Source organism: Xiphophorus couchianus, chromosome 11, assembly GCF_001444195.1.
Source record: "Xiphophorus couchianus chromosome 11, X_couchianus-1.0, whole genome shotgun sequence".
In the NCBI taxonomy this organism is placed as follows: Eukaryota; Metazoa; Chordata; class Actinopteri; order Cyprinodontiformes; family Poeciliidae; genus Xiphophorus; species Xiphophorus couchianus.
The window spans coordinates 533,092-558,842 of record NC_040238.1 but is presented as its reverse complement, the minus strand read 5'-3'; the positions used below and the strand labels follow the sequence as shown (position 1 = coordinate 558,842).

Genomic DNA, 25,751 nt, shown 5'->3' with positions numbered 1-25,751 from the left:
ATCTGCTTGTTGTATCAGTGATTTGTCAGATATCTACCTTTGCTCACCTCACATGAGAACATGTCCAACCTTCTACATACCTGTCAAGTCTCTTACTGTAGTTTTCTTCAGACCTACAACCCCAGCCTCCTCCCTCCCCACTCTGATGACAGCAGTGGCGGATAACTATTTACCCTATTCTCAAGTCCAAAACTTGACAGGTAAGTCTTCATATAAAACATCATAAACTTCTAGTACTACAAAGCACATCATTTACTGACCCCTTCACTGGCTTATGTGTCCAGTCATCTGTAAAAAAAAAAAAAAAAAGAAAAGAAGAAGAAGAGTGGATTAGCATGAAAAAGTTTAGCCTGCTGTTATAATCCTCTCTGTCTTTGGAAAGTGAATGACTTTGAAAGTTGCTATCACAATTACTTCCTCATTTCTCAATCTGCAACTCACTGAAAATAGAAAGAGCAAAGACATTCTTTATTTCAGCATCTGCCTCTTTCCCAACATACTCACTGGGGGAATTACAAGTGTCTTTTTTTTCCTTTTTAATTTATCTTTCATTATACTCTAATGGTTTTTCCCATTAGGAGCTTGGGTGCATAAATGCACATGGAAATGAAAGTTTTTGGTTTGTGTGAGATTAGTATTGAATGGAGGTCAAACACAATAACTTCAATTTAACGGAAAATAGATATGATTAAACTACACTTGCTCTTGGTGTAACATTTGTCCTCAATCTAAATGGTGCAGCTTTGATAGCTCTGCCCTCATTACACAGCAACAAAAGAACCAGCACTCCTCTTTGCACCACCATCTCATGTTATTTGTAGACCTCTATATAAATTCTGAGTTTCATTCTAAATCCACATTGAAGAAATTATGAAGACTAAGAAATGATCTTGTTGGTATTTAGCATTCCTGCCTGTTAAATGTAACCTTTCAGTTTTGTATCTAAAATAGCTTAAAAATGATTAAAGATTTTCAACCATGTACCAGGAGAGAGGATTATTGTGTGTATTTGTGTGTATATGTGCCTTGTATTTAATACAGTGTAAGAACCATTTCCATAACACATGCTACATTGTAGGGACCGATTGCGAGCCCCAAAGCTTGCAAGTGTTTAGCTGCTAGGGTTTAAGTTTAGGACTGTGGTGTGAATTGAGTTTAGGTTAAGGTTAGGCTAGGAATATAATAGCGATAGTTTAGGGAAAATGTCTGGGTTAGGCAGTCACTAAAATGAATGGAAGTCAATAAAAGTTCTCAGAAGTACAAGGATGTGTGTGTGTATTTCTGAATTCTGTGTCAGTTTTGGTGAAACAGTTTGTAAAAGCTATAATCTATTTAGGATTATAACTGAAACATCGACTTCAGACAGATAAAATCTCATCGACATAAAAAGAAAAGAGCGGATTACAGAATGTGTGTCAGGTCACCACAGTAGAGGATAAACAGGAAGATAAACACTTTTCTCTTGACTGGTTAATTTCACTTCCTCAACATTATGGTACTATCTTATCAGGTGTTTGGGGAAGTAACGAAGCTATATCCATTTTATGATCAGTCAAGTTTATAAGGTTAATGACATTCAGAGCCTCTCCCAAATAACCAAATAAGTCTGCTCCTGCATCGGTCATGTGTTGAAGAACAACTGCTGCAGGACGAAGCTGTCATTTAGAAAACCTGCCACTCTGTTCATTTGGCTGCACTGATCTTAATAAGAAGTGAATGCATGATGACATCTGAGTAACATGGAGTATGTAAAATACAAGCTACACTTAAGAGAACAAATATTTTAATATTAAACTTAAATATTTTTTTTGTTTGTTCACCGCAGGAACACGTCTTTCCAGATAAATAAAAACATCTAATCCAGATCAGTTTATCATTTAGAATAGTTAAAAAGGTTTTCTATCACAAAACCAGGCAGATTCATTTATGATTTAAAAAATCCTACAATAATAAATTATTTAAATGCACACACCTAGAAGAAAGTTTCTACATATGGAAATAAACCTTTATCTTTGCTCATGTTTATAAAAGTATTTCATTTTAAGTTGTTTTTTTTTTATTATTATTATTATTTTTTGGCTTTTTCATGCTCACGTTAAACAGAAGCCAAAGAAATGCAGAGAAAACATTTCGGCATCATCATTCACCAAGCTATGAATGATATGTGCTGTATAGCTGTGAATACCGTAGAATACTAAATAAACAATACAAATCAATCAATCAATTATTCAATGAGAATATGTAACAAAATCAAATATATTACTCATAATGATAAACAAAATACAACTGACTACTAGCTCTAGAGGCCAGCATCCCCTCTAACACAAGAGTGCATGACCTATTTTAAAAACCAGAAGAAAAGAATTTGTTATGCAGCAAAGTGTAAAAAGAATAACATCCGTTTTTAAAACTTTGTTATAAATAAAGACAAGACATAACTTTTCATTATGTTCCATTTATTGTTGGCTTACTGGTGTTCGTAATGTGTGAGAAACAAATATGTATGCCAGATTTCAACAGCATTGTGTACAACACGTTGCATCTGATCATTTCATTCGTTTAGGAACTCATCCTTAAAGTGTTGGTTACTGTGACACAAAATTACCACAACTTTCAGTCTAAATTATTAACTCTTTTTATTTATAGAAATGATCTTTATCATTATTCAAAGTGGGAAAAAATATAAAATGAGAACCTAAATTTTCCATCTGCTAAGGCTGGAATGTGTCTTATGTGTCCAGTGGAAGAAAATAAGTTTTCTACATGGGCACTTAAACTAGAGTCACACCTCTGAAAAGAAAAACTCAGCAACAAACAGCACGCCTTCAGAACAAGTAGATATAGATCAATTTATATAGTTTTATATTAAGCTTCAAAGTTTTTAAAAGAGTACAATGAACACTTCTCAGACATGATAGAAAGTAACCGATGGCTCAGAATCAGAAATATGTAAGCCATAGGAAAATCAAAATCAAATATCAAATAAATGTAAAAGAAGTGAAATAAAAATAACAGAAAATCCAATATCCTGCACACATCTTTTCTTACCAAGTTAAAAGTAGATTGTACCAGAGACACCTGACCACACAACAGAATAGAAAATCTCAAACAGTGGTATTGCATTTAGAAATGCACAACGATTTTCCTGTACAGTTTGGTGCTTCACTGTGTGAGCACGCCTAAAGGGCTGTTTCTCTCATTGGCTGTCATTTACGTTGTTTATATGAAGTCCGCATCTGGTGTGATTTTCCACATCAACGTATACATCAGTGCTGTAAACAGGCACACAGCTTGAAGAATAAAAATCCAGTTTTCCTCTACATCACTGCAAGTCTTCTGTGGTTTTCATGGTTTTTTTGTTGTGTTTAGTTTTTTAGGAGATTTCTCAGTCCGGCTGAGAAAATAAGTCCACCCAGTAAGGTTATACATTTATTAGTGTCCCTGCACCCATTTCACCTCCTTCTCTTCTTCCTCCTCCTCCATGTCCGACTGGCACTAAATACCAAGATTCTGGAAGCTTCCAAAACCTGGGAAAGCAGCTCCAGAAGAGAGCAAATATTAAACTTTTTGTTCCTCACCCTGTGTGCAGTCGTAGGCAAATGTAAGCTTCCTTTTCACTGGGTAACAAAGGAGAAGAGCAGGGGAGGACAAAATGCGTTCAGTCTTGATGCATTTTTATAGCCAGTTGTCAGGGAGAGATTGTGCAAAGTCATGCAGTCTCTGGTATGTCCACACGGAAGGAGCTAGCAAACCCTCTTCCTCGCTGTATAGACAGAAAAACAAAAGGCCTGGTGAGACATGAATATTCAAGAAAGTGTGTGTGTGCGTGGGGGGGGGTGCGCACACATTCAGAGGGAGTATGCAAAGGGGTGAGATGATGGGGCAAAGAAAATAAAACAGCATTGAAATGGCCTCATTCTCACAGAATTAGAGGTTTATCACACACACAAACAGGGGTGGGAAGTGTCACAATCCTGACATTACTCCTGTGGAACAGCACAGATTATATGGGAGAGCCACAGTAGACAATAGTGGCATTGGAAGAATGAACTATTGAAAATTGTGCTTTGTTTAAGAGAGAACAATAGTTACAGGACACTGAGCCCAACAGCAAAGAACCTAAACACTTATTGCTGTCACTTATCTGTTTCCCACCTGTGATCTATCACCCCATCTGATTTCCTCATTACCCCACCCCAACTTCTTTCCAAACTCAGGCCTAAAAAGACAAAAGGCTACATCTGTGTCATTGGCTGACTTAAACAGATTAGGGTTTCAGACTCTTAGTAGCTTCTCTTTATCCTGCTCCATACCAAATCAGCCCCCAAACCCCATCCCTTCCAAATCTATTATCTCCCTAACTTTTTTTTTTCCTGCCAGCCGCTCGCTCCCACTCTGCACAGCCAACCCTTCACTCATTATCATGTGAGCAATGCTAATGCAGTTTGAGAGAGAAGTGAGCGGTGATGCCCGTGGGTACGTACCAATGGTGGAACCTCTTAACTTGGAGAGGTACATCACAAGTACATAATAAGCAGATCTATGGTAACTAGAGCCACAGCGACAGGTAGCAAGTGTAGCAGGCATCATATAAAAGCAGACTACCACAAGGGAGGAGAAAGGAAATGACAATAATGTGAAATTTGTTACCAGAATGGAGCTGTAGACTCTAGCAGGAACTAGCACAGGAGGGGCTGGAATACTTTAGAATGTTTATCTTGTATGTCTGATTGTCTCTGCCAGGCTAGCTGTCCAGGGATATGCTTTAGCAAAATTGTCTCTGATCTACAGTATATCTAACCCATTTATTATACATAGTCATGCTAAAAGAAAGCAGATCCCTCTCTCAAAAACACATGACAGATTCTACTAAAACTAAGTCAAGATGGAGAGATTGTGATATAATTATCTTCTGCTTATCCAGGGTCATTTCGCACAGACAGCAGCCTAAGCAGGAAGACCCAGATCCGTGACTTCTCTCTCCCCAAGCACTTGGACCAACTTCTCCAGGGGACTCCCAAGGCGTTCCCAGGCAAGCCAAGAAGCATATCCTTGGTCTTCCTCTGGGTCTCCTCCCAGTTGGACATGCCCAGAACACCTCACCAGGGAGGCGTCCTAACCAGATGCCCAACTCACCTCAACCAGTTCCTCTTGATGTGGAGAAGCAGAAGGCCTACTCTGAGTCCCTCCCAGATGACCAAGTTTTGAAGAAAGAGCCCAGACACCCTGAAGAGGAAACTCATTTCCTCATCTTTTTCTTTCCGTCACTACCCAAAGCTCCTAGCCTGGCCATAGACGAGGGTAGGAACATAGATAACGACTGATAAATTCAGAGCTTCACCTTTTGGCTCAGCTTTGTCTTCACTACCACAAAGGTGTTGTCCAGAGCTGTTGTCTGGTGAAGACAACAGTTTGGTTGTCTTCACCAGAGCTGCAGAGGGGCCTGCATTGATGGGGGCATCTGCAGGCCTTCATCACTGCAGATGCTGCACTAAGCATCTGCAGTGATAGGAAACCTAGTTACATCTTCGTAATTAGTGATGAAAAATTGAATTACACTCTTGTAGCCTCCACAAAATTCAATAAGAGAAGTAGAAATCTGCAGCCTAGTAAAAACCAGCCCCTTGTGCTAAGCATTGACCCTTGGTTATTCAGAAATTACAGCTTCTTGGAGGCGTGGACTGTGTTGAGGTTTTACATTTTACCCAATAGCTAAATGTTTTCTCATGGCATATGAAATGCGCCAGTACAACACTAAAAAGCTTACTGCACTGTAAACAATCAACCTTCAACTGTGAAGAGAGAAGTGCTGAATTGAACGAGGTGGCTGTTAATGTTAATTCAATATTTGGAAGCGGACTGAACGGCTTCGTTCACTTTTTCTGAACTACAGACTACAATTCTAAAACAGCAAAGAAAATAAACGTCATAGTTCACAACCTCTCCTTCTGTTCGCTGATTGACCTGATAGAAAATCTACCAGAGGGATCAAAGGCAATGAGAGAACACCCAAACTGAGCTGTGAAGATCAGATTAGAATCAAGCCAAGTTGCATAGGAAGGCAATGGCCAGGCAAAGAAACCAGGCACTGCTAGTCAAATGCACCTGATGACTCACTACCAGTAAAAACAAATCTGTTTAACAGAAGGAATTTAAGCAGTTTGCTGCTCTGGAAAATACAAGAGAGTGCTTACAAATGCCAGGATGAGAAAATCGACAATCAGGTCAACAATAACCTTAGAGCAGTCTTTCTCACACAGTGGCACCCAGAGCACTGGTTGGTCCGAAGGCGCCTTCTAATAGTCAATACGGTACTGCATGAAAATAACTGGTTCTTTTTTACAGTGATGTCAGCTCATCTGTGATGCAAATAGCTAGCTTCCCAGAGGATTATGTTTAGAAATAATAATGGATAAATGACTTAAAACCAGGTCACTAAAAAGAAAAACTGAAGATATCGGTGGAAAGAAAACGACAGGATTAATTATATGATCAGAGGAAGCCAAGCCATATCTGTTGCTGAGAGTGTTGATGTGACGTTCACGAGCAATGTGATTCTTTTGAATGCATCTTCAAAAAAAATTTATAATTTTTATATTTAACTGTACAGAAGATGATTTTTGTATCTGCCAAAGCAACTCAAGTCTATAATTATTTTATTCTGAATTTTATTCTGAATTTTGTTTGTCCAGACAAAGCACACAATATAAATTCAAATAAGTAAATAAATAAGAAATAAATAAAGTAATAATAATAAGCATACAACAAAAAATAACAATGAGCAGCGATAGTCTTAAGGACACACACAGATTGCTCAATATATTGCTAGATATATATTGAAAATTTAAAACGCACAGTTCTAGATACTATGTATGTATTATAAAGTCTGATAGCCTCAGGCAGAAAAGACTTGCTGCAGCGTTCCTTAGGACATCAGTTATTACAAATAGCCCCAAATGTTATTAATGCACACTACACTTGGTAGTAAAAAACAGGGTTTTTTATTTCCATGTGTTTGATATCACTAGGATGAACGAAGAAAACAATAGTTAGTATATTAAGAGATTGATATTTTAATTTCAGGTTGTGAGATGTGCTGTTGCAGGGCAGTTTTAAGTTAGGTGCTCTGTGTTTGTTAAATAGGTTAACAAATACGGAAAATGTCTGAGAAACAGTGCTTTACGGTGCTTTTCCACTGATAATTTACGCACTAACCGGTTAATGTGCGGTTCGGTTCTACCCCAGGTAGTCAGCTTCTCCATTACACACTCTGTTCCTCGCTATTGTGGGCGGGACGTGAGAGCAGCAGCTGTGGTCAACTCTCTGCTGATGTTTGCAGCAACACTCAGTATTGCAGCAGGGCCGAGCTCAAATTGTGGCAGTGGCAGCTATAGCATCACTTCTGGTGACAGCTGCCATGGCTGCCACAACCTGCCAGTGACCTGCCACAACCTGGCACTGGGTGCAGGTCGTAATTTCTGTTGACTGTGTTATAGGGCCGTTGATCGTTGGCACTTGTGCATTGTTTGGCCAGACCAGTCTGTGTCTCAGTCCTTACAAAGTTTGAAGCATGACAGTCTAGAATAGAATAAACTGATAATTGACCAAACAAAGAAGTGGCCTTGAGTTTATTGAAACACGTGTCAGACAGATGAGATTCCCCGAGTTTAACCCAGGTGACTCTCTACCACCGTAAGTTTGGCGCACATTCACAAGGGAACGCAACACTTATTAAGAAGAAATGCAATGCTTTTGCAAGGAAACACAAAAGAAAAATGTTCTCCATCTTCTCTTGGGGGCTCCGTAATAGGCTGTGTCACATCCACTTTTTTTGTTGTTGTTTGTTGTTTTTTTTATCATTCATATTCAACCTGACACAGAAGCTGCAGTATATGTCACAGAATCAGTGACGGATATATGTATTTCTTTCTCATTTTTTTTGTTCAAAATAAAATAATTCATATTCCGTTTGACACAAGAGCCGTGGCATACGTCACAGAAGCTAGAAGCTGCCGTTATCAAGCTGTGGCAGGTCATGGTTGCCACGACCTGCAGCATGTGCTAGGTTGTGGCAGTTCACTGGTAGGTTGTGGCATCTTATGGCAGCAGTCACCGGAAGTGCCGGTGACTGCCACTACCACAATTTGAGCCTGCTGACTCTCCACTATTGGAGAACCTTGAGGTTCTGGTTCTAATGGACTAAAGTAAGCCCAGATATTTAATTTTGTCTTATAGAAATTCATTGCTGGCTCAAACATAATGATAAAGACTCAGATCGGTTGATTATTTTGCTATGCATATGAACATAATTACAACCTTTTGGATTTAGGCAATGCAGTCAAAAGATGTAAACCAATAGCCATGCATAAACTTTATTATTATTATTTTTAAACCAAATGAAAACTAAAATACACATCACAAGTTAATATTATGTAGTTCCGGTGTTTCACATTGTGGATTCAAAAGAGCAGCTCTGTCAGAAAGCTGACTCCAGCTGCACTGTTTCTCTCTTCTTCAGTATTGTCCGTATTTCAGAGAAGCGAGCTGCTAGCAGCGATGCTAATTCACGGTCATTCTGCTGCAAAAGTTACCGCATCTGTTCCTGCCGCTGCTCCCCATTAGTCTCATAATTAAACTCCTCCATACAGCTCTCTGATAGCAGAGGGCATGTCCGCGGTCCACATTTAAAGTTAAATTCTGAACGTTTGTTTTGGAGTTGTGATGTAAATCACAAGCCAATCAATGAATGCGGTCAGCTGTCAATAAATTGGTTTCAGTGATGTATCCCGATCGGTCCTGCTAGTACTTCCCCTGAAGTAGGTACTAAAGTCTGAGTACAGCCGGGCTGAGCGACTTCAGCTTTGCTAACGAAAAGCAAATCTGGCTGAGGCGGAGAGAGACCGCACTGGTTAGAGGCAGGATAGAGGAAAAGCTCCTTTAGAGAGACAAGAACCTATCTGTCTTAACTACGGCTGTTGTGAACGATTATTTTAGAAATCGAGTATTTTATCAATTATTCTTATAATTAATCGAGTAATTGAATAAAAAAATTGATAAAGTAGAATATTGGTAAATAATAGCAGTATTGGATATCAACATGTCGTACTCCAAGGATGCATATTGATCTCCCGAAAAATGGTAAAAACTGGGACATTATAATTATTCAATTAACTTAAAACTTGGAACTCTTGCTGCTAGCACTTAGAAATAACTCAGAGGCAGAAATGAGAGCGTCGCACAACATAATCAATTACCCAGCCAGAACACAGTGCGCTAAATAATAAAACATAATTTAACAAAGTTTCCAGGCAGATAATTTGTCTCAAGGAATTTTAACACTCAGGTACTTGAATCATTCAAGGAATCGTTACAGCCCAAGTCCTAACAGACCCAGGTCTGTTACCTGATAACTGACATGTTTCAAACTGTACAGTCCACAGTCACCAGGGTAAATGTTGGGGACTGTCAAAAAGAAACTTGTTCAGAGCCATCCCTTCTTTCGACAACAACAGGGGACGGATGGCTCACAAAGTTGGCAAGCACTAAGTGCAGCATGTTAGCACAAGCATCCCATGCCAAACCAATCACAGTGTGGGAGGAACTTCTCCAAATAACAAGGTACACGTGGAGTACGGCAACTAAAGCTTAGCCAAGTCATCCAACCTATAAGGCTTGTTGTAGAAACAAGAGTGGGCCAGAATTTCTCCCTAACAATGAAACGGCTAACCAAAACTGCTGAAAGCAGTTCTACACACTAATGAGTCATAGGGTGTACTTTCTTTTATCATTTCTGTAACATTTTGTGTGGCTGTGAAGTTTTGTTAGTGTAAAAGTGGTCAATCAATGTCCTGCATCTGTTAAATAAAACCAGGAACTCTCAGGAAAGCTCAAGCTGCCAGTTAACGTCTCTACAGTCTTTAGAAATGGTTGTTGTTTAGTTCAAAAGACACAATGTGCATCACATAATATGCCAGAGTTAGCCAAAGAGGCTAGTTTTTCATCTGTTGAATGTTGTTTTATTTAGATGTTTTCACTGGTAAATTATAACACTAATATAAAGTGTTGAGTAAGCTACAAAATGAATGTTATGAAAGCATTTTAGAGTCCAAAAAACCCTTCAAGCCCTTCAGCTGTAATCTGTAATAAAAACTGAAACAGCAAAAAAGAGCAGTCTGTTTTTAATTAACGCAATGTTTTAATCCAGCACAAAGGGAGAATAGAAGAATAAGATAAAGAGAAATGTTTGCCCGCTGTTCCTAGCAGCATGCTTTGCTGTTAGATGATGGTGCTCAGGAAGCAGCAGGGTTCTGACTGGATGATAATTCCATCAAGTTGTTTGGCTGATGAGAGAAGAAGCCCTCTTCAGACGCTGCTTGACAAAATTATTATTAAGTATTATCACCAAATTGCAGTGATTGAGAATGTATCTCTTCACGGCCATTGAATTGCGTTTAGACAATCTCACTTCTTAGCCTTCTCTTACTCGCTCTTTCTCTCTCTCCACATTTTGTTCTCGATTATTTAATTATATAAAGTTGTTTTTTTAATCCTCAGCTCCGATACAATTACATCCTCTGAATAAGATGTTCAGCTCACTGCCTGCTGCTTTTTTCTTCCCTGATTAAAAATTTATATTTTCTTGAAATTACAAGAGCTTTTAAACTGCAGAAGCTATTTTTCATAATCAGACAAAGCTTTTTAATTGTTAACATCCTCCTCAGTATCAAGTTTGCTTATGAGCACAGTTTGTGTATGCTGCAGATATTTCATAAAATATATATTACTTAAAAATGTATCTTGATATAGCATTTTAATCTTTAATTTATGTTCAACTTTACAATCCCACTGAAAAGTAAACACATATGTCAGATAGACATTTTTTATTAATCACTGTCTTTTTATTGAAGTTTTTTCTTTTATACATAAAGGTGAGAGCCTATGGTTACAAAGGAATCAGACATATGGTCTATTTAAACAACCCGAGCAAAAATAGTAAAATAATACAGAAAAAAATTCCCTACAAAATAATCCCATTCACTTCTACCCAGGTCACTGCCCTTTACACACTGCATCCCTACCCCTGACAAGAACAGAGCATGTTTTAGTAAAAATTAATTCATATGAAATATTACTGAATATTTTCAAATGTGTCAAGAAAGACCAATTTTCCAGTTATGCTGAAGAGAACATCTCATTTCAAACATGACATAAGGTCATATAGCCAGGAGGAGCAGCACCCTTCCATCTGGTCAGAATTGCGGGCCTTGCTAACGAAGAGCAAAACAACGCCTGTGTCTTAGAGGCTGGTAAAGGCAAATCCTCACCACTGAAGCCAAAGAGGGCCAAGAGAGTTCCAGGTGTTACTGCCACTCTGACGAACCTGGACAGAGTATGAAAAAAATCTGTCCAGAACCGGTCAAGACTGGGACAGGACCAGTATATATGAACCCATGTGGCTTCAGCAGTTTTGCATTTTCACAGTATGAGGTGATTTCTAGATAGATAGGAGACAGCTTGCTTTGGAGAAATGGGCTCTATGTAGCACTTTGAACTGAATGAGACAATGCTGCACACACAGAGATGTTGTATTAATAAGATTAAGTGTAGAGGTCCATGTCTCATCTAGTATAGTCATGTTGTAGTCTTCCCATGAAGTTTTCCCTTTAGGTGAGGAGATCTCTGTCATATTTAACACTTTATTGTAAAGCCACTAAATCAGTCCTTTATAATATGATGGTTCAGATGTTTTCCAACAGTGTATACTCTGGGAAAGAAAATGAGTCTGAAAGATGGGATTGAATAAAGGTTTTGGTTTGCAAATATCTAAAAAATAATAATAATAAATTTAAAAAGTAGTAAACCGAATTTATTGCTAAGTTGTTTAAATGATGATAATTTTTTCTCTTTGAAAAAGTCCTTCAAATGAGTAAGCCTCTCCTGTCCAAACTGAGGAACATCCCATCTTGAACAGATGGTTTAAAGACACAGTTAAGTGCAATCGGACTTAACTAAGGAAAAATCATGGAATTTAAAGTATTCGCTAAACTGGCCCCATATGTTCAGTGAATGTTTCACTACAGGATTTAAAATGGAGTTAGATGAAGAGAATGAAAGTAGGGAGCAGAGCACAGCCGGAAAGGATATATTGTTGTCACTGTGTAATTCAATAGTCACCCAGTCAGGACTTAACATGAGTGATGGCAAAAATACCAAAACACTAAGAATTTTGGCTAAAATTTTGATATTCCTGTGTTCAGGAAAGAAAGAAATCTGTATGAGGTGCATTCCATTGGATCTTTCCCCTTTTTGCAATAAGAGTGATACAGGCTTTGTAAAATGACTGAGAGGGGAATCTCTGTTTAGAGCAATCTGCAAGGGTGGAACCAAGCTGAACACAGAGTAAGTTTGAGAATTATGTGAAAAATTATGAGGGGAGGCCATCCAGACCTGGACATTTGCCAGACTGCAGGAGGCTATTACTAGGGAGACTTCTGACTGGAAAACACTTGAGTAGGTTTAGATAGACACATTGTAAAAATACAAATACAATAACAAGTTCCATAAGTTTGATTACCCTTAAACTCATGCTTTTCTAACCACCTTTTGATTCCATTTCAGCATTCAGTCTTCTTCAATAGGAATTGATCTGCATCCTACATCTTAGCTATTCTTTCTGAACAAAGTCTCATTTATATTTTTATTTTCTTTTCACATTTATTTTTTTGTTAATTTAAATGTATGTTTCAACTCATTGAGATCCTGAAAAATAAAACCAATCTTCATCTTCACCTGAAGGTTTGCGGCTCTTAGAACTTTGATAGTTCTGTTCGCCTAATGTTATCTATAAGAAGCTTTTTCAATCTGAAGAAAATTAAGCCCAGATTAAGATGCTGCTGTCACCAACTGTTTCCCTGTTAGAATGGGATTCTTTTGGTGATGTGCTGTGTTGTTTTTCACACTAGAACACTGATAGTGTTTTTCACACTAGCAAAATAGTAGGGAAAATGTCCCGATGTGTAGATGGCTGTTTTAGGACCCAAATACAAGTGACGGAGGCGGCTAGTGAAGATTTAATAAGGAATAAGGAAAAACAAACTTACAAAAAATCAAAGGGAGCCACGAAAAAACACAAAAACCAAAAATCTATGGAAGGAAAACCAGGAAGGGGGACACGAGGAGAAAACGGGGCAGCATGAGGAAGTGATTGGAGTAAACAAAAGGATCTGGCAAATACTGAGTGAGAAAGAGAAGCTTAAATACAAGGGAGGCTGTGAGCTGAACAAAGGGCCTGGGCCTCATGTATAAAGGAGTGCGCAGTTTTCACACTAACACTTGGCGTATGGACAAATTTAGAAAAGTGCCGTGTACAAAAAACTTCTGATGTATAAAGCCGTGCGCACGCACATACCTTCGCACCTTTCCTTTATAAATCCCAATTTGCGGGAAGTAGAGCGCAGCTGCTGGTCCGCCCTGTCGCCACCCATACTACAGATGTAAATTAATATAAATACCCGAAAGGCTGTCGCCACGTGAAGCAATAACCATGGAAAGGTTCTTTGCTTTTATCAGAATAAGTATTTATAACATATAACATATATTTTATTTAAAAGGTGCTTTCAGGGTACATGAGGTCACCTCACAAAAATTAAAAATTAATTTTAAAGAAAAAATGTATTAACTAAAGAACTAAAGAATAACTAGACTAAAGAAACATGATATACTAGAGAAAAGGAAATAGACATAAAAATAAATAGTAAAAAGAACTGAACAGAAACAGACAGAATCCAGACTGATCTAATAAAGACTGAGGAACACAGAGTATTCAAACTAGAATAACTGAAAAAGGACTTGACACATGAAAAAACCTAACTAGAATCACTAAGAAGGAACTGAAATAAAAGAGAGAGGAATAAGGCAGATTTAACCAAAATAATAATTAAACTGGTATCAAAACTAGAAAACAACCTAACAACAGGGGGTCCTGAGAGAAAACACAAAAACTGCATACAAATTATACTGTATGTATGCAGTTGAACTGAACTAATGCCGAAAAATATTTTTCCATTCATTGTTAAGAAGGGCTATAAATAATATTGTACATGTTTTAATGTAAAGGAAATAATAAATTTTCTAAAATGATATCTCTCATGAATCGCCTCATTTTCAAGCAGAAATAAACTTTGTGGTTAAATACATTTACTGAGGGTATGAATAATTACAGGTTGAACTAAATGTAATTCTGGGGATTTTCTGTGATCCTTTCTGACCTCTTTGCAAACCAAGTATTTGGCAAAGAATGCAAATTATTAACTGTCAAGAAAATCCTACCTGTATAGCTGACCTTTACTGCTGTTCTGTGAGATTTTCTATAATTTCTGGCTCATATGAACCCAAGAAGACTGAATGCTAAAGTGGTATCAAATAGTGTTGAAATACTGCATTGGATTATGAAACTGCACAATTTTTCAAGCAAATTGCTGCAGATCCTTTTCTTAATTTTCTCTTCTAAAAGATTTAATTGTTTATTATTTGAACTGCAAGTGAGACCAGTCACATTAAAGAGGGGAAATGTTGGAAATTATTTTTATATCGCAAAAAAACAGACATTTTCAACAGTGAGCATGCATCTACACACTCAACAGCAATCATTTGCATGATTGTATTACAAAGAACATAAATAGTTGGTCATCACAGTCAAACGTAGAGCAAATGCTTGAGAAAAAAGCAAGAGTTAGCTGAACACTCAGAGGACAGGGTGCAGATCTGAAATGAATTTCTGTCATCAGTCTAAAACTCAATTTGAGCTTTTTCCTTTGATTGTAAGATCAGAGAATGGCTCTTTTTTAAAACAGAATACTTACTTAAATAAGCTGCGTAATAAGGAGCTCTGGAGCTAGGCAGAAATACTTCCAACATTTCCCGCTCTAGTGAGCCTTGGTGGGGGCTGAGTTGATGGTTTTGGAGAAAGTGGTGGTGATTTAGGGGATGGAGAAAGTGTTGGTGATGGACAGGCGTCGCTTTACCAAATGTGGAGAATGACCTATCTGTCATTTGCTCCTGGCTTTCAAATACCTCTGTATCTGGGACTGAGTCCATGCCGGGAACATGGAGGTTGCTGCGGTAGTCTAGACCCTGGCGCCCATCAGAGGGCACAAAGCTGGGCATCCAGCAGCGATCAGAGTGCCCCAGGGCCTTACACTCTTCTGTGCAGTTAGAAAACAGATCAGCACCTGCAGATTGAAGCACGGAAAGGAGGACAAAAGAGTGTAAAGTTAAGACTAGGATATAATAGAGAGATGAAACACAGGCATACTATGTGTAACCATAATTGATCTCTTTTGCTGTGCTTGATTCCTCATGTCAGAGGTTTGTATCTCAGAAAAGTTACGGTCAAAACGTCCCACACAATGATTTAAAAAAACTCAGCTGATATGCAGACACGGAGAACAAGCCATTGATTGTGCTAAAATATCCCACATATAAAATTCTATGTTCATCTTTTTAGATTGTCATTTGAGTCTTTCTAGACATTTCATTTAACAGACCAATGCAGTAGTTTTATGCATAACAGCCACATAAAGAGCATCCATTTAGTTCAGCACAGCAGTGCAAATTCTTTGTGTTGGAAGAAAAAAAACTTTAAAACCTTAACTTTTATAAACATTAAATTAAAGCAATATGTTAGTGAGATACAGAACAGGGTTTTTTTTAATCCAAAAGGATTGTCAGCAACGAAAAAAAAGCTTTACATTACCTGACATTGAGTTTGGAATTAACAGGAGCCTATGGGCCTAATTTCAGATAAACTGGCTGTCAGAATTTAGATTTACCTGAGGACTGAATTTTCATATTGCTGTTTCCCAAACTAATGCTCTAATGAAACAACCTACCGATCCATTCATCTATCCTATCTTGTGGTGCTGCACAGATTGAAGTTACATCACCTTCATGTTTATCCAAACGAAGTTTGCTTTATATCTTGGAGCTAAATTTTGCTTTAGTTACTTAAATCATCTTATGTCCAGATAACCAAGCCAATGGCCCCTGCTTGAATTTTGTTTCCAACTTTGCTACTAATAATAATAAGAAGAAGATAATTATGATAAAAATAATATTAATAAATTGTTTAAAGGCACCATTAGTAGACACATGAGGTCCCTGGTCATTTAAAGTAGCTCAAACGATTGTAACGTAATTCTAACCAAGATTGGATTCTTTAAAAACAAAGTGAGGCAACTATAAGAGCGGACATGATTGCAGATTGCAGATTATAGCGCTATCACTTCTGGTATTATCTAGGTTTTGCTGGGACTTTGTATAGCGAGGAGAACTCAACTATCACCTCAGGTTATCCTCAGGTTAGCTGATGCTCCAGGCATTATTGAAGAAAACCTCCCTCTCTTCAACCTTTAAATTCAACGAGAAACCAAGCAGTGTTGGATTACCAACCTGCCCGGCCACTGGGCCTTCTCACCCATTCTTCAAGTCTTTTGTGCTGTGTGAAAAGCTGGGTATAGGGAGAACTGGAAACCTGATTTTGGCTCTTTCATGTCAAGTAATTATATGTGAGGCTTTTTACTCCCTGAATTCTTGGTGAAAATTACCTTTTGTCAGGAAGAAAAGAAGAACGCAGTTAGCAGAAACATTAGAGTACAGTGCAGCTACTCCGCCCAAATGTAAGCTTTCAACCCATTATTTTTTCTCAGCTCCATATGTTTTTTTTTTTGTTTTGTTTTGTGTTTTTTTATGGTTGTAAGGGCTCTATTCAGCAAATGCATGTTTTTTAAAACCTTAATCCTCTTGTTGTGTATGTGTGTCTAAGGGCTAAAATCTGCACTGTCCAGCTAGGGCTATCTGCCTCTAATCCCTTTGAATACAGACTGTGATTAGTCTAAGACTGTAAGACTGTTGCCATCTTAGTAACCAATGTGTGTGTATGTATGGTGTGTGTGTGCGGGTGGGGATGGGAGTGCATGTGCGAGTGTGTGTGTGTCTGTAGGGGTCAGCAATGGGGGAATTTGCTTTGTTACAAAGCGGATTAATTTGGCTTGCTGTCGCTAACAGCTTGGAAAAGTTTCCTGTCTCCTAACGAGTGGGTTTCATATTAAATATTAACCCACATGGCATAAATACAGTACCATGTCACCATCAAACACACTTCCATACATGGCAGATACATTGCATACATGGCAGCCAACAGACGGGCTGCATTAAAAAATGTAAGCAAAAAAAGATGCACAGAGAAATGTTACATTAAGATCGATTTCCATTTCAGAAAGGAATCAGGAGAGTCAGTGGTATATGGACTGACCAAGATCTGAGACACACTGAGAAAGAAATCAAGCCACAAAGCCAGACCAAGTCTTGCTAGTTTTAGCGAGATTAGATGTTCCCTCAACTTCTCTCTAAAACACTGTCAGCCAGTAAGGAGCAACAAAGCAATGCAGCTATGCAGCTACAATCTGCTGCCCAAACACCCACACTAAACTACCCTTAAAGGAGAGGGTTTTGAGAGGTACGGGGGAAACGGGTTCCTTTCCAGTGTCAGAACACCTCATCTCAGCTTGGTATTCTGCAAGGAACTCACACAGGGCAAACACAGAGTTCTGATAATAACCTTCATTTGGTAATTGCTATGCAGAGGTCTGAAAAATAAATTACTGATCACTGAGCTGTTACTGCAGTGATAATATGAACCACAGGCATAATAAGAATTCATCATGCAGCAGGGAGAGAAAGAAGCAGAGAGTCTAGAGGAGGGATTGAAAAGTGGATAAGGACTGCAACTCAATCTACTCCAAGTATGTCACACTGGCTATATTAATAAAATGTTCTTTAAAACATGTTGCAGGGGGGGAAGCAGGTCCCTGGGGGGCATCTTAAGGCGGGAAGAGCAGTAAATGAGGTGAGATTTATGTGAGGAATGAACTCAGCCCAAGCGTCATTTTTAAAAACCAGCAGTGTCAGCAGATGAGTGTTTCATTTATAAGGGATTTTTATAGACAAGTACATGAAATTAGTCTGACATCAATCAATAAAGAACACAGAATATTAATGACTAAATAACTTGTAACTAAATGCATTAACTCCATTTAGGTTTATGTCTTGAATTCACCTCAAATCACAAAACAGGTGTGTGTATACTGTCAATTAGTATTCTACATACACCGTGGATCATATTGAATCATGGGAATTAAATAATATGCCTCTGCACACGCACACGCCCACACACACACACCCCAACACACACACACATGCAGTATATACTGTATATATATATATATATATATATACATATACTGTATATATATGTCCTCATGGTTATTCCACCAAATATTGATTCCTGAATTATTCCTAAGTGAAAAACATTAGTTTTGTTGAAATTAATATGAACTTGTTTTCTTTGAGGTCTGAATGCGCTGCTTCTTTTTCATTATTTTAACCATTTCTCATTTAATGCAAATTAAATACAAAATTTTTGCTTCGTACTTCGGAGACATGTTGTCAATAGTTCATAGAAAAAAAGAACAATGTTCATTTTACTCAAACATATATCTATAAAAAGTAAAATCAGAGAAAATGATCATTTTAAGTGGTCTCTTAATTTTTTCCAGAAATGTACATGTAAATGTTGATATTTGGTAAGATCTGCAATCTTACCAGGTCCCTCTCAGAAAACAGATTGTAGATCTCAACTACAGCGTTTCTCCGAGTGTATTATAAGCCTGGCAGGCCCCAGGCTTGACTTGCCCCCTCACCGGACTAAGCCTTGCTTGTTTTTATTTATTTTTTTTATTAAATTGTTTAAAATATTTTTTGTATATACCGGTGACCCCAAACTGCATGCGTCAGTTTGCGCTCCTGCGCTGAGCATTTCTCCGACAGAGCAGAATCACTATTTAAAGACGGGTTTATAGTTGATGAATTGAACAGAGCACACAGCCGGGAGCGCACCAATCACATCCCTGAAGCCTCTGAGCGTTGGCCGCCTAGCGCGCTGCCGCTGCATTTCTCCAGTTCACCTTGTCATGGAGCGCAAGCTCCATCTTTCACTCAAACAAGATGATTTGGCATATGTTCTTTTAGAGAAGCTTTAGCTGCATTTATATCAACCACATGTTTCTCTGGAAAATGCTTCAGTAAGAAAGGAGCCAAGTTTAAAAGCCACTAAACTGCTTGCTCTTATAAATATAAAAGCAAAAGTCGTGCTTTCAGAGGTGCAGATTGTGCATACTTTGTTCACATCTTTGTGAACAAAGAATTATGTGTGGTGTGTGTGTTTACATTTCACAAATGCTGGCCCAGCCACTGAGCTGATAAAATGTATGTGTGTGTTCCTCGGTGGAACAGTGCATTAGTGGAACAGGGATTCAGCCCATGGCGGAGCTGTAGTTCTCACAGTCAGCACGCTGTTTTCTGTTTTTGTTTTTTGCTGCGCCACAATGCATCAAACTGCACCACATCAACTATGGCTCCAGTCAGGCAGAGTTGCTGCGCGCAGCCACCAGAGAAATTCATTCCCTAATGCCTAGACTATCCAAAAAAACAGTCTCTGTGGCCCTGATTATAAACTCAATAGATACAAAAGGGAACAGCTTGGTCCCTATTAGCGTGACATAAATTAAATCTCCGCGTTTGTCCCTCTGTTTCCAGCAGAGAGATGCACAGTGCAGCGGGTCTAGCTCATCATGCTGCGCTAGACAAGCTTGTATGAACCTTGAGCAGAATTTGACTTAGGGGCCCTATTCCTGCTAAGAACATTAGCACCACTATAGTGTTTCACTATAGACTTGGTGAAATCTGGGAGAGGGGCTCTGATTTAATTGGCTGAGTTTAAAAGCAATCAGTTATCATTGTAATTTGCTGAGATATATATGTAAACAAAACAAGCTCAAACACATAGATTAAAAACAACTCATAGTATCAGATTTTAGCTATGGTTACAAAGCAATCTAATTATGAAGATTGTTCTTTGCACTTTTACCTAGTAAACATGCCAGCTCCATCCATCCTTCTACCCATCTATTATCTTAAACTCTTATCCCTAGTGGGGTCAGCAGGGTTGCTGGTTCTTACCTCCAGTGGTCAACAGGTGAGAGGCGGGGTCACGCTGGACAGGCTACCAGTCCACCACAGGGCATTCACCAGCTCCTTAAAGTCTTTAATTTAAATGTTAAGCAATTTTTAAATCTTTTCATTTATCTATGCTGAAACTATTATGTTTTATAGCACTGACATTCTCTAAAAACAAATGCTAAAATTCTATATCTGCAGTTGGTTAAAATGTTAGCAGTTATTGGGCCCCTAAGGGCCTGTGGGCCTTAAGCATCTGCTAAGTTCATTTGTGCCTTGGTTTGGCTCTGAATGTGATCAACATTACATCCTGTCTTAAGATCAACTGGCCGATTACTTACTTTGGATTTAACAGCAGTAGAAAAATTGCATATTTATTTTAATAGTATTTTTTTGTTTGTTATTTTTAAAGCCATGGTTGTGTGTTTAACTATTGTTGGCAATGTCTTCCAGTAACATAATTACCCAGCAATATTTTACATTTCCTCGCAACTTAACATCTTTTAGTACAAAAAAATTATTGGACCACTTCGGAGCCCCAACCACTGGGCTTAACAAGAGCGGTTAAAATTATATATATATATACAGTACAGACCAAAAGTTTGGACACACCTTTTAATTCAATGAGTTTCCTTTATTTTCATGACTATTGACATTGTAGATTCACACTGAAGGCATCAAAACTATGAATAACACATGTGGAAATATGCACTAAACAAAAAAGTGTAAAACAACTGAAAATACCCCTTATATTCTAGTTTCTTCAAAGTAGCAACCTTTTGCTGTGATTACTGCTTTGCACACACTCTGCATTTTCTTGATGAGCTTCAACAGGTAGTCACCTGAAATGGTTTTCACTTCATAGGTGTGCCCTGTCAGGTTAATAAGTGGGATTTCTTGCCTTATAAATAGTCATGAAAATAAAGAAAACCCATTGAATTAGAAGGTGTGTCCAAATATATATTTTTTTTTTTTTTTTACCGTATATATATACTGTATATATAGATCTATATCTATATATAGATAGATAGATAGATAGATAGATAGATAGATAGATAGATAGATAGATAGATAGATAGATAGATAGATAGATAGATAGATACTCCATCACCTGTAGATAGGGGTTTACTACACATATACACATAGCTTAGAAATAACATTTCAGGAATCAGGAATTGTGCAATGTTTAGACTTTGCTTTATTTCATCATCTAAGCTTGCAAAATTATTTTGCAAACTGATACACACATACTTTTGAGAGTGGTTTGCAGCACTTCTTCTTAAAGATAAGATTGGTTACTAAGATGGCAAGATTTAAAGATAATTTAGTACTATCAAACTAAAATTTAAGTCTATCAATTTCCTTTATAACAACCTTCAAAAACTGTTTTATATCTTCTACAGAACACAAAATAGTTGTATCATCTGCAAATACAACAAATTTCAATATATTTGTCATGCTACATCTATCGTTAATATACAAAATAAATAAACTGGGACCAGCACTGCATCTTGGAACACCACAAGAATAATATAAAACATTAATATTTAGGTTGACGTGTTTGTACATATTGTTTTCTACTATCAAGATAACTTTTACCAGATATATGTTACCTCTCTCACTTTCCATTTTATATATTAGCATTTTATAATCTATAGCAGTGGTTCTCAAACTTTTTTCAGTGATGTACCCCCTTAAAAATATAATTTTAGTCAAGTACCCCCTGACACGGGCAAAACATTTTTGGAATAAAAAAGAGGTACAGTGCTGTAAATACCCTGTAAATACTGAATATAAAATTCAGTGTATGAACACACATTTATATTTTATCGAACTTTTTACAAAATAATTTTTCCCAAGACTTATTATGAGGAGCCTACTGATTTTTTAAAGATATTTTGAAAAGCTTCAACTACCCCTTGCAGTACCTCCACGTACCCCCAGGGGTACACGTACCCCCATTTGAGAACCACTGATCTATAGCATCAAATGCCTGTTTCTGGTCAATAAATATCTCCACTGGATATTTTCTGTTTTGTATGCATTATGTTACATGTTCCTCTACTTCTCTATTCTTGCCCGTGACAAAGTTCCAAATTATTATGTGGAATGTACAGAAAAAGATGAACCTGTACGATCAAAAGTAGATTACTATGAACTTTTTTACGGAAATTATGTGGCTGGACTCTAGCCATATCCAGTCTTTGCGGTCAGTAATAGCACGAGTTGTAGAATATCACCTCATTGTTACCATGATTTTAATGTGCTGTGACTGTGCAAGGTGCAGCCTGAGAAAATACCTGCTCTGATCTGAGCAGCAGCACTGTGACCCAAAGTGCTATGGGGCATCAAAACCAAAGTTCATGATGTTTCTGTGTGTGTTACAGGTGTCTTCTGGACTCATTAGGACTCCTTAACTGCCTCTTCAGTGAGACAAAACTGAGTAATGATTGGTTAGGGAGCAACACAACAGACTGCCTGAGGCAGCAAAAAATATTAACCGCATAAAACATGCAGTCAGAGGACCAAAGGCATAAAAGAAGCCACATGAACAAAAAATAAAAAGACTGCAGAAGAAATGAAATGTTCATAAAGGTAACAAGCCCCACCTCCACTTCAAACAAATCAAAGAGGAGGTTCTATTTGCCAGAATGTATGACTTTGAGTTTCATTTTTTTCTCAAGAATGATTCAGTTCTTTATTTAGTGAGTAAAAATCTAAAGGAATCCATATGTCCAAAAGATAAAGAGATTGCGTGGCATATAATGGACAACAATAATATGTATTCTATGGAAACCTATTTAGTTCAGATCAGTTTTTTATAGCATCAAGTTGCAAATAACAAGACAAACATGTAAATTCAAATTCAGAAGTATTTAATCATTTCAGTCTAATGCTGTCAGAATGTCAGTCAGCTGATTTTTAACATCTGTTTTTCTGCACGTTTTTATTAAAATTTTAAATAGTTTGTTTTTTATGCACAGCTATTGGATTGGAGTATGCTATTTATGACAACTGTACAGACTTTTTATGTTATAATATTTGCATAATAATATTTCCCTGACAGTCCAAGACATCAGCGTACAACATGAAATGTTTGTTCCTGAAAGTGGAAGAGAATGAACAATAAGGTCTGCCAGTGAACTCTCCGTTTCTCTAATAAATAAAAAGGTCCTGGTGCTTTGTAGTTATATCTGCTGCAGAAACTAATGGTTGAAGAAATACACATTTACTGACATTACACTCAAGCTAAAGGGCCATGAAGTCTGACATAGCCTGCTCTAACAATAAATAGGTAAAAGTTTATACACTACATTTATCATTAATACACTTGTCTGAGACAAAGAGCAGCTGTCTGATCAAAAGACTGATAATGATCAAAAATACAAAAATTATATGAATTTCAATGTTCAGTTATGTCATGTTTATTTTTCCTCTTGGATTTTACAACCCTATAGTCTAATCTTCTTCAATTTAGAAGATTTATTGCACTTTCACTTTCTTTCTTTCCTTCTTTCTTTGTGTGTGTGTGGAGGTGTGCGGGGGTGCGTGCGTGTGCGGTCTGTAGGGGTGAGCATGTGTGTGCACGCATGCATGTGTGTGTGCGTGCTTTTAAGAAGTTTTTGACCTTTAACTTTTTCTGTTCTACATATTTCCACAAGATCTAATGTTCCATGAGAATATTCAATAAATATAATGACCAAGGTAAACAAACAAAATAAAAACTAGTTGGTAAATGAACAAACTAATTGGGCTGACTACATTAAACCGTAATTACACACTTCAGTTTTCTTTCATCACTTCAAATTAAAATTTTATTTGCCTTTCACCTTGCTGTAGGTACACCTAAATTTCTTCAGTGTAATGACTGAGAGATTTCTGTTCTATTCCTTCTCTTGTATTCTATAATATTATTTGAGGAAATTTGTCCAGCTTAGCATAACAGTTTAGTTCTGTTTACTGAGGCCTACTGCTAGGATCCCTCCTGTGGAGCTCCGTCCACAGAAGGTCCAACTATCAAGAGCTCAGCTCTGAATAAACACACGACACTGGCATATGAAACTCAGTGGGCCTGTATTATATGAGCTCTGGTAGGCTCATTTCGGAAAAAAGAAAAAAAGCCAAGCAGTCAAGGAAGGGAGCCGAAAAAAGGAAAGTGGCAAAGGACTGTTTTTGGACAGTAACAGCGTGAAGGAATTCATTAATTCCTCTTATGAACAAATGAATTGCCTGTTTTGTTCACCACAGGCACAACCTATTTGGTCGGCTTCCCAGTTCTTTGGTGTGAGCACAGCCTCATTAAAAAGCCCGTCACATCTTGTCAAGTAGTCACAAGACGAACTGAGCGCGCTCACCAGGAGCAAGCTACTATATATTTACAAACAACAGAGTACCCACTCACATTTTATCATCATGTGACAAAAAACATAAGTACAAGTGCTATTCATATAGATGAAAGCCAAGCTCTTCTAAGAAACTTTTATAAGACTTTAGAAAAGAATTAACATAACTTGATTCTTAAACACTGACTGACAGAAACAGTAAATCATGTCAGATGATTTTGACTCTAACATAATTGCAGATGTAATTAAAACAAGTTTTAATTTGACAAGCCTCGCTCAGTTTCAGGCTGGAGGGGCAGGCAGCAGTCTGCTTCTGGAGACACACTGCATAGCAACCACATGCAAATCAGCAAACCCTACTCTGTCTTACTCAAACCTGAGAGCAACTCATTTGCTCCTTTAACTTCCAGCACAAAACATTCAAATAAAATGGCTGAAGAAAAAGGTGAGGCACACTGATCTTACCAGAGGAATGTCCTCGATTTGTGGCATCGTGGTCACTGTCTCCTTGCTCGCTATCTCCGTGGCCACTGTCTTTAGAGCTGACCAGATCTGCCTCCTGGAATGCTGAGCTAAAATCAAAGAACATCAAATCAAAATCTAAACACTGACTTTTCTGGTACAGTCTCATGATGATGAGGCATTTAGTAGATGAAACAGGTGTGGAAAAAGGCCTGAGCAGCACCAGGCTGCAGCGGGAAGCCCTTTCTGTATTTACCTGTTGACACGCCTCGGCCTCTCCACCAGGTAGCTGAGTTCGGTTCGCTGGTGTTTGGTCTGAAACAAGAAGGAATGGCGTTCAGTCTGTTGCTCAAGCATTACATGTAACACAGTTAAAGAAAAATGGAGCAATCAAAAATAGAAATAACCAGCTCTCCAAAAATATAGAAAAGTTTTAAAAAGGCAAAAAAGGATGCATTTCAGCAACAATACAACACACACTGTGTCACACTGATCGGGGCAGTAAAAACTGGAGCTTTTCTCTTACATATGATGTGGAGTGTGTGCACGGTTCGGACTCTATGCTTCAGCGTAGAACAAGGCTGCCACTCAACAACATTCCGATATATTAGCAGAATGCAAATGCTACTCTACATCAAAGTAGCAGAGTAGCATGTGTGTTATGTGTGTCACACACACGCAGCTCTATATGCAGTTAACAGCAGCCTCTGAGCAAATACAGCTGAAAACATAGGAGGCAATAGCAAAATTATGTTGTTTCTTTGATTTTATTTTACTTATAGCTCTGTGTTTGAATAAAATGAACTTGTTTTATTTTACAGACATTTCTCCCAAACTCCAAATAAACATTATGAACTTTTTTGTCTACAAAAG

At 37.8% G+C, this 25,751-nt stretch overlaps 1 protein-coding gene across 5 annotated transcripts in view; it reads right to left on the bottom strand.

The window, feature by feature from the left end:
- pcdh10b (protocadherin 10b) overlaps window positions 1–25,751 on the bottom strand; it is a 104,023-nt gene that overhangs the window by 73,681 nt on the left and 4,591 nt on the right. For 2 of the 5 annotated variants that reach the window (XM_028032353.1, XM_028032352.1), the window contains exons 2-5: window positions 25,135–25,193; window positions 24,882–24,988; window positions 15,073–15,230; window positions 2,436–3,763 (exon numbers count right to left, since the gene is read on the bottom strand). In XM_028032353.1, coding sequence (XP_027888154.1) covers window positions 3,710–3,763; window positions 15,073–15,230; window positions 24,882–24,988; window positions 25,135–25,193 — 378 coding nt within the window. In that variant the 3' untranslated portion in view covers window positions 2,436–3,709. Of the gene's footprint in view, window positions 1–2,435; window positions 3,764–15,072; window positions 15,231–24,881; window positions 24,989–25,134; window positions 25,194–25,751 lie in introns of those variants that run through there. The other 3 variants (XR_003597367.1, XR_003597366.1, XR_003597368.1) reach the window with 2 other exon arrangements.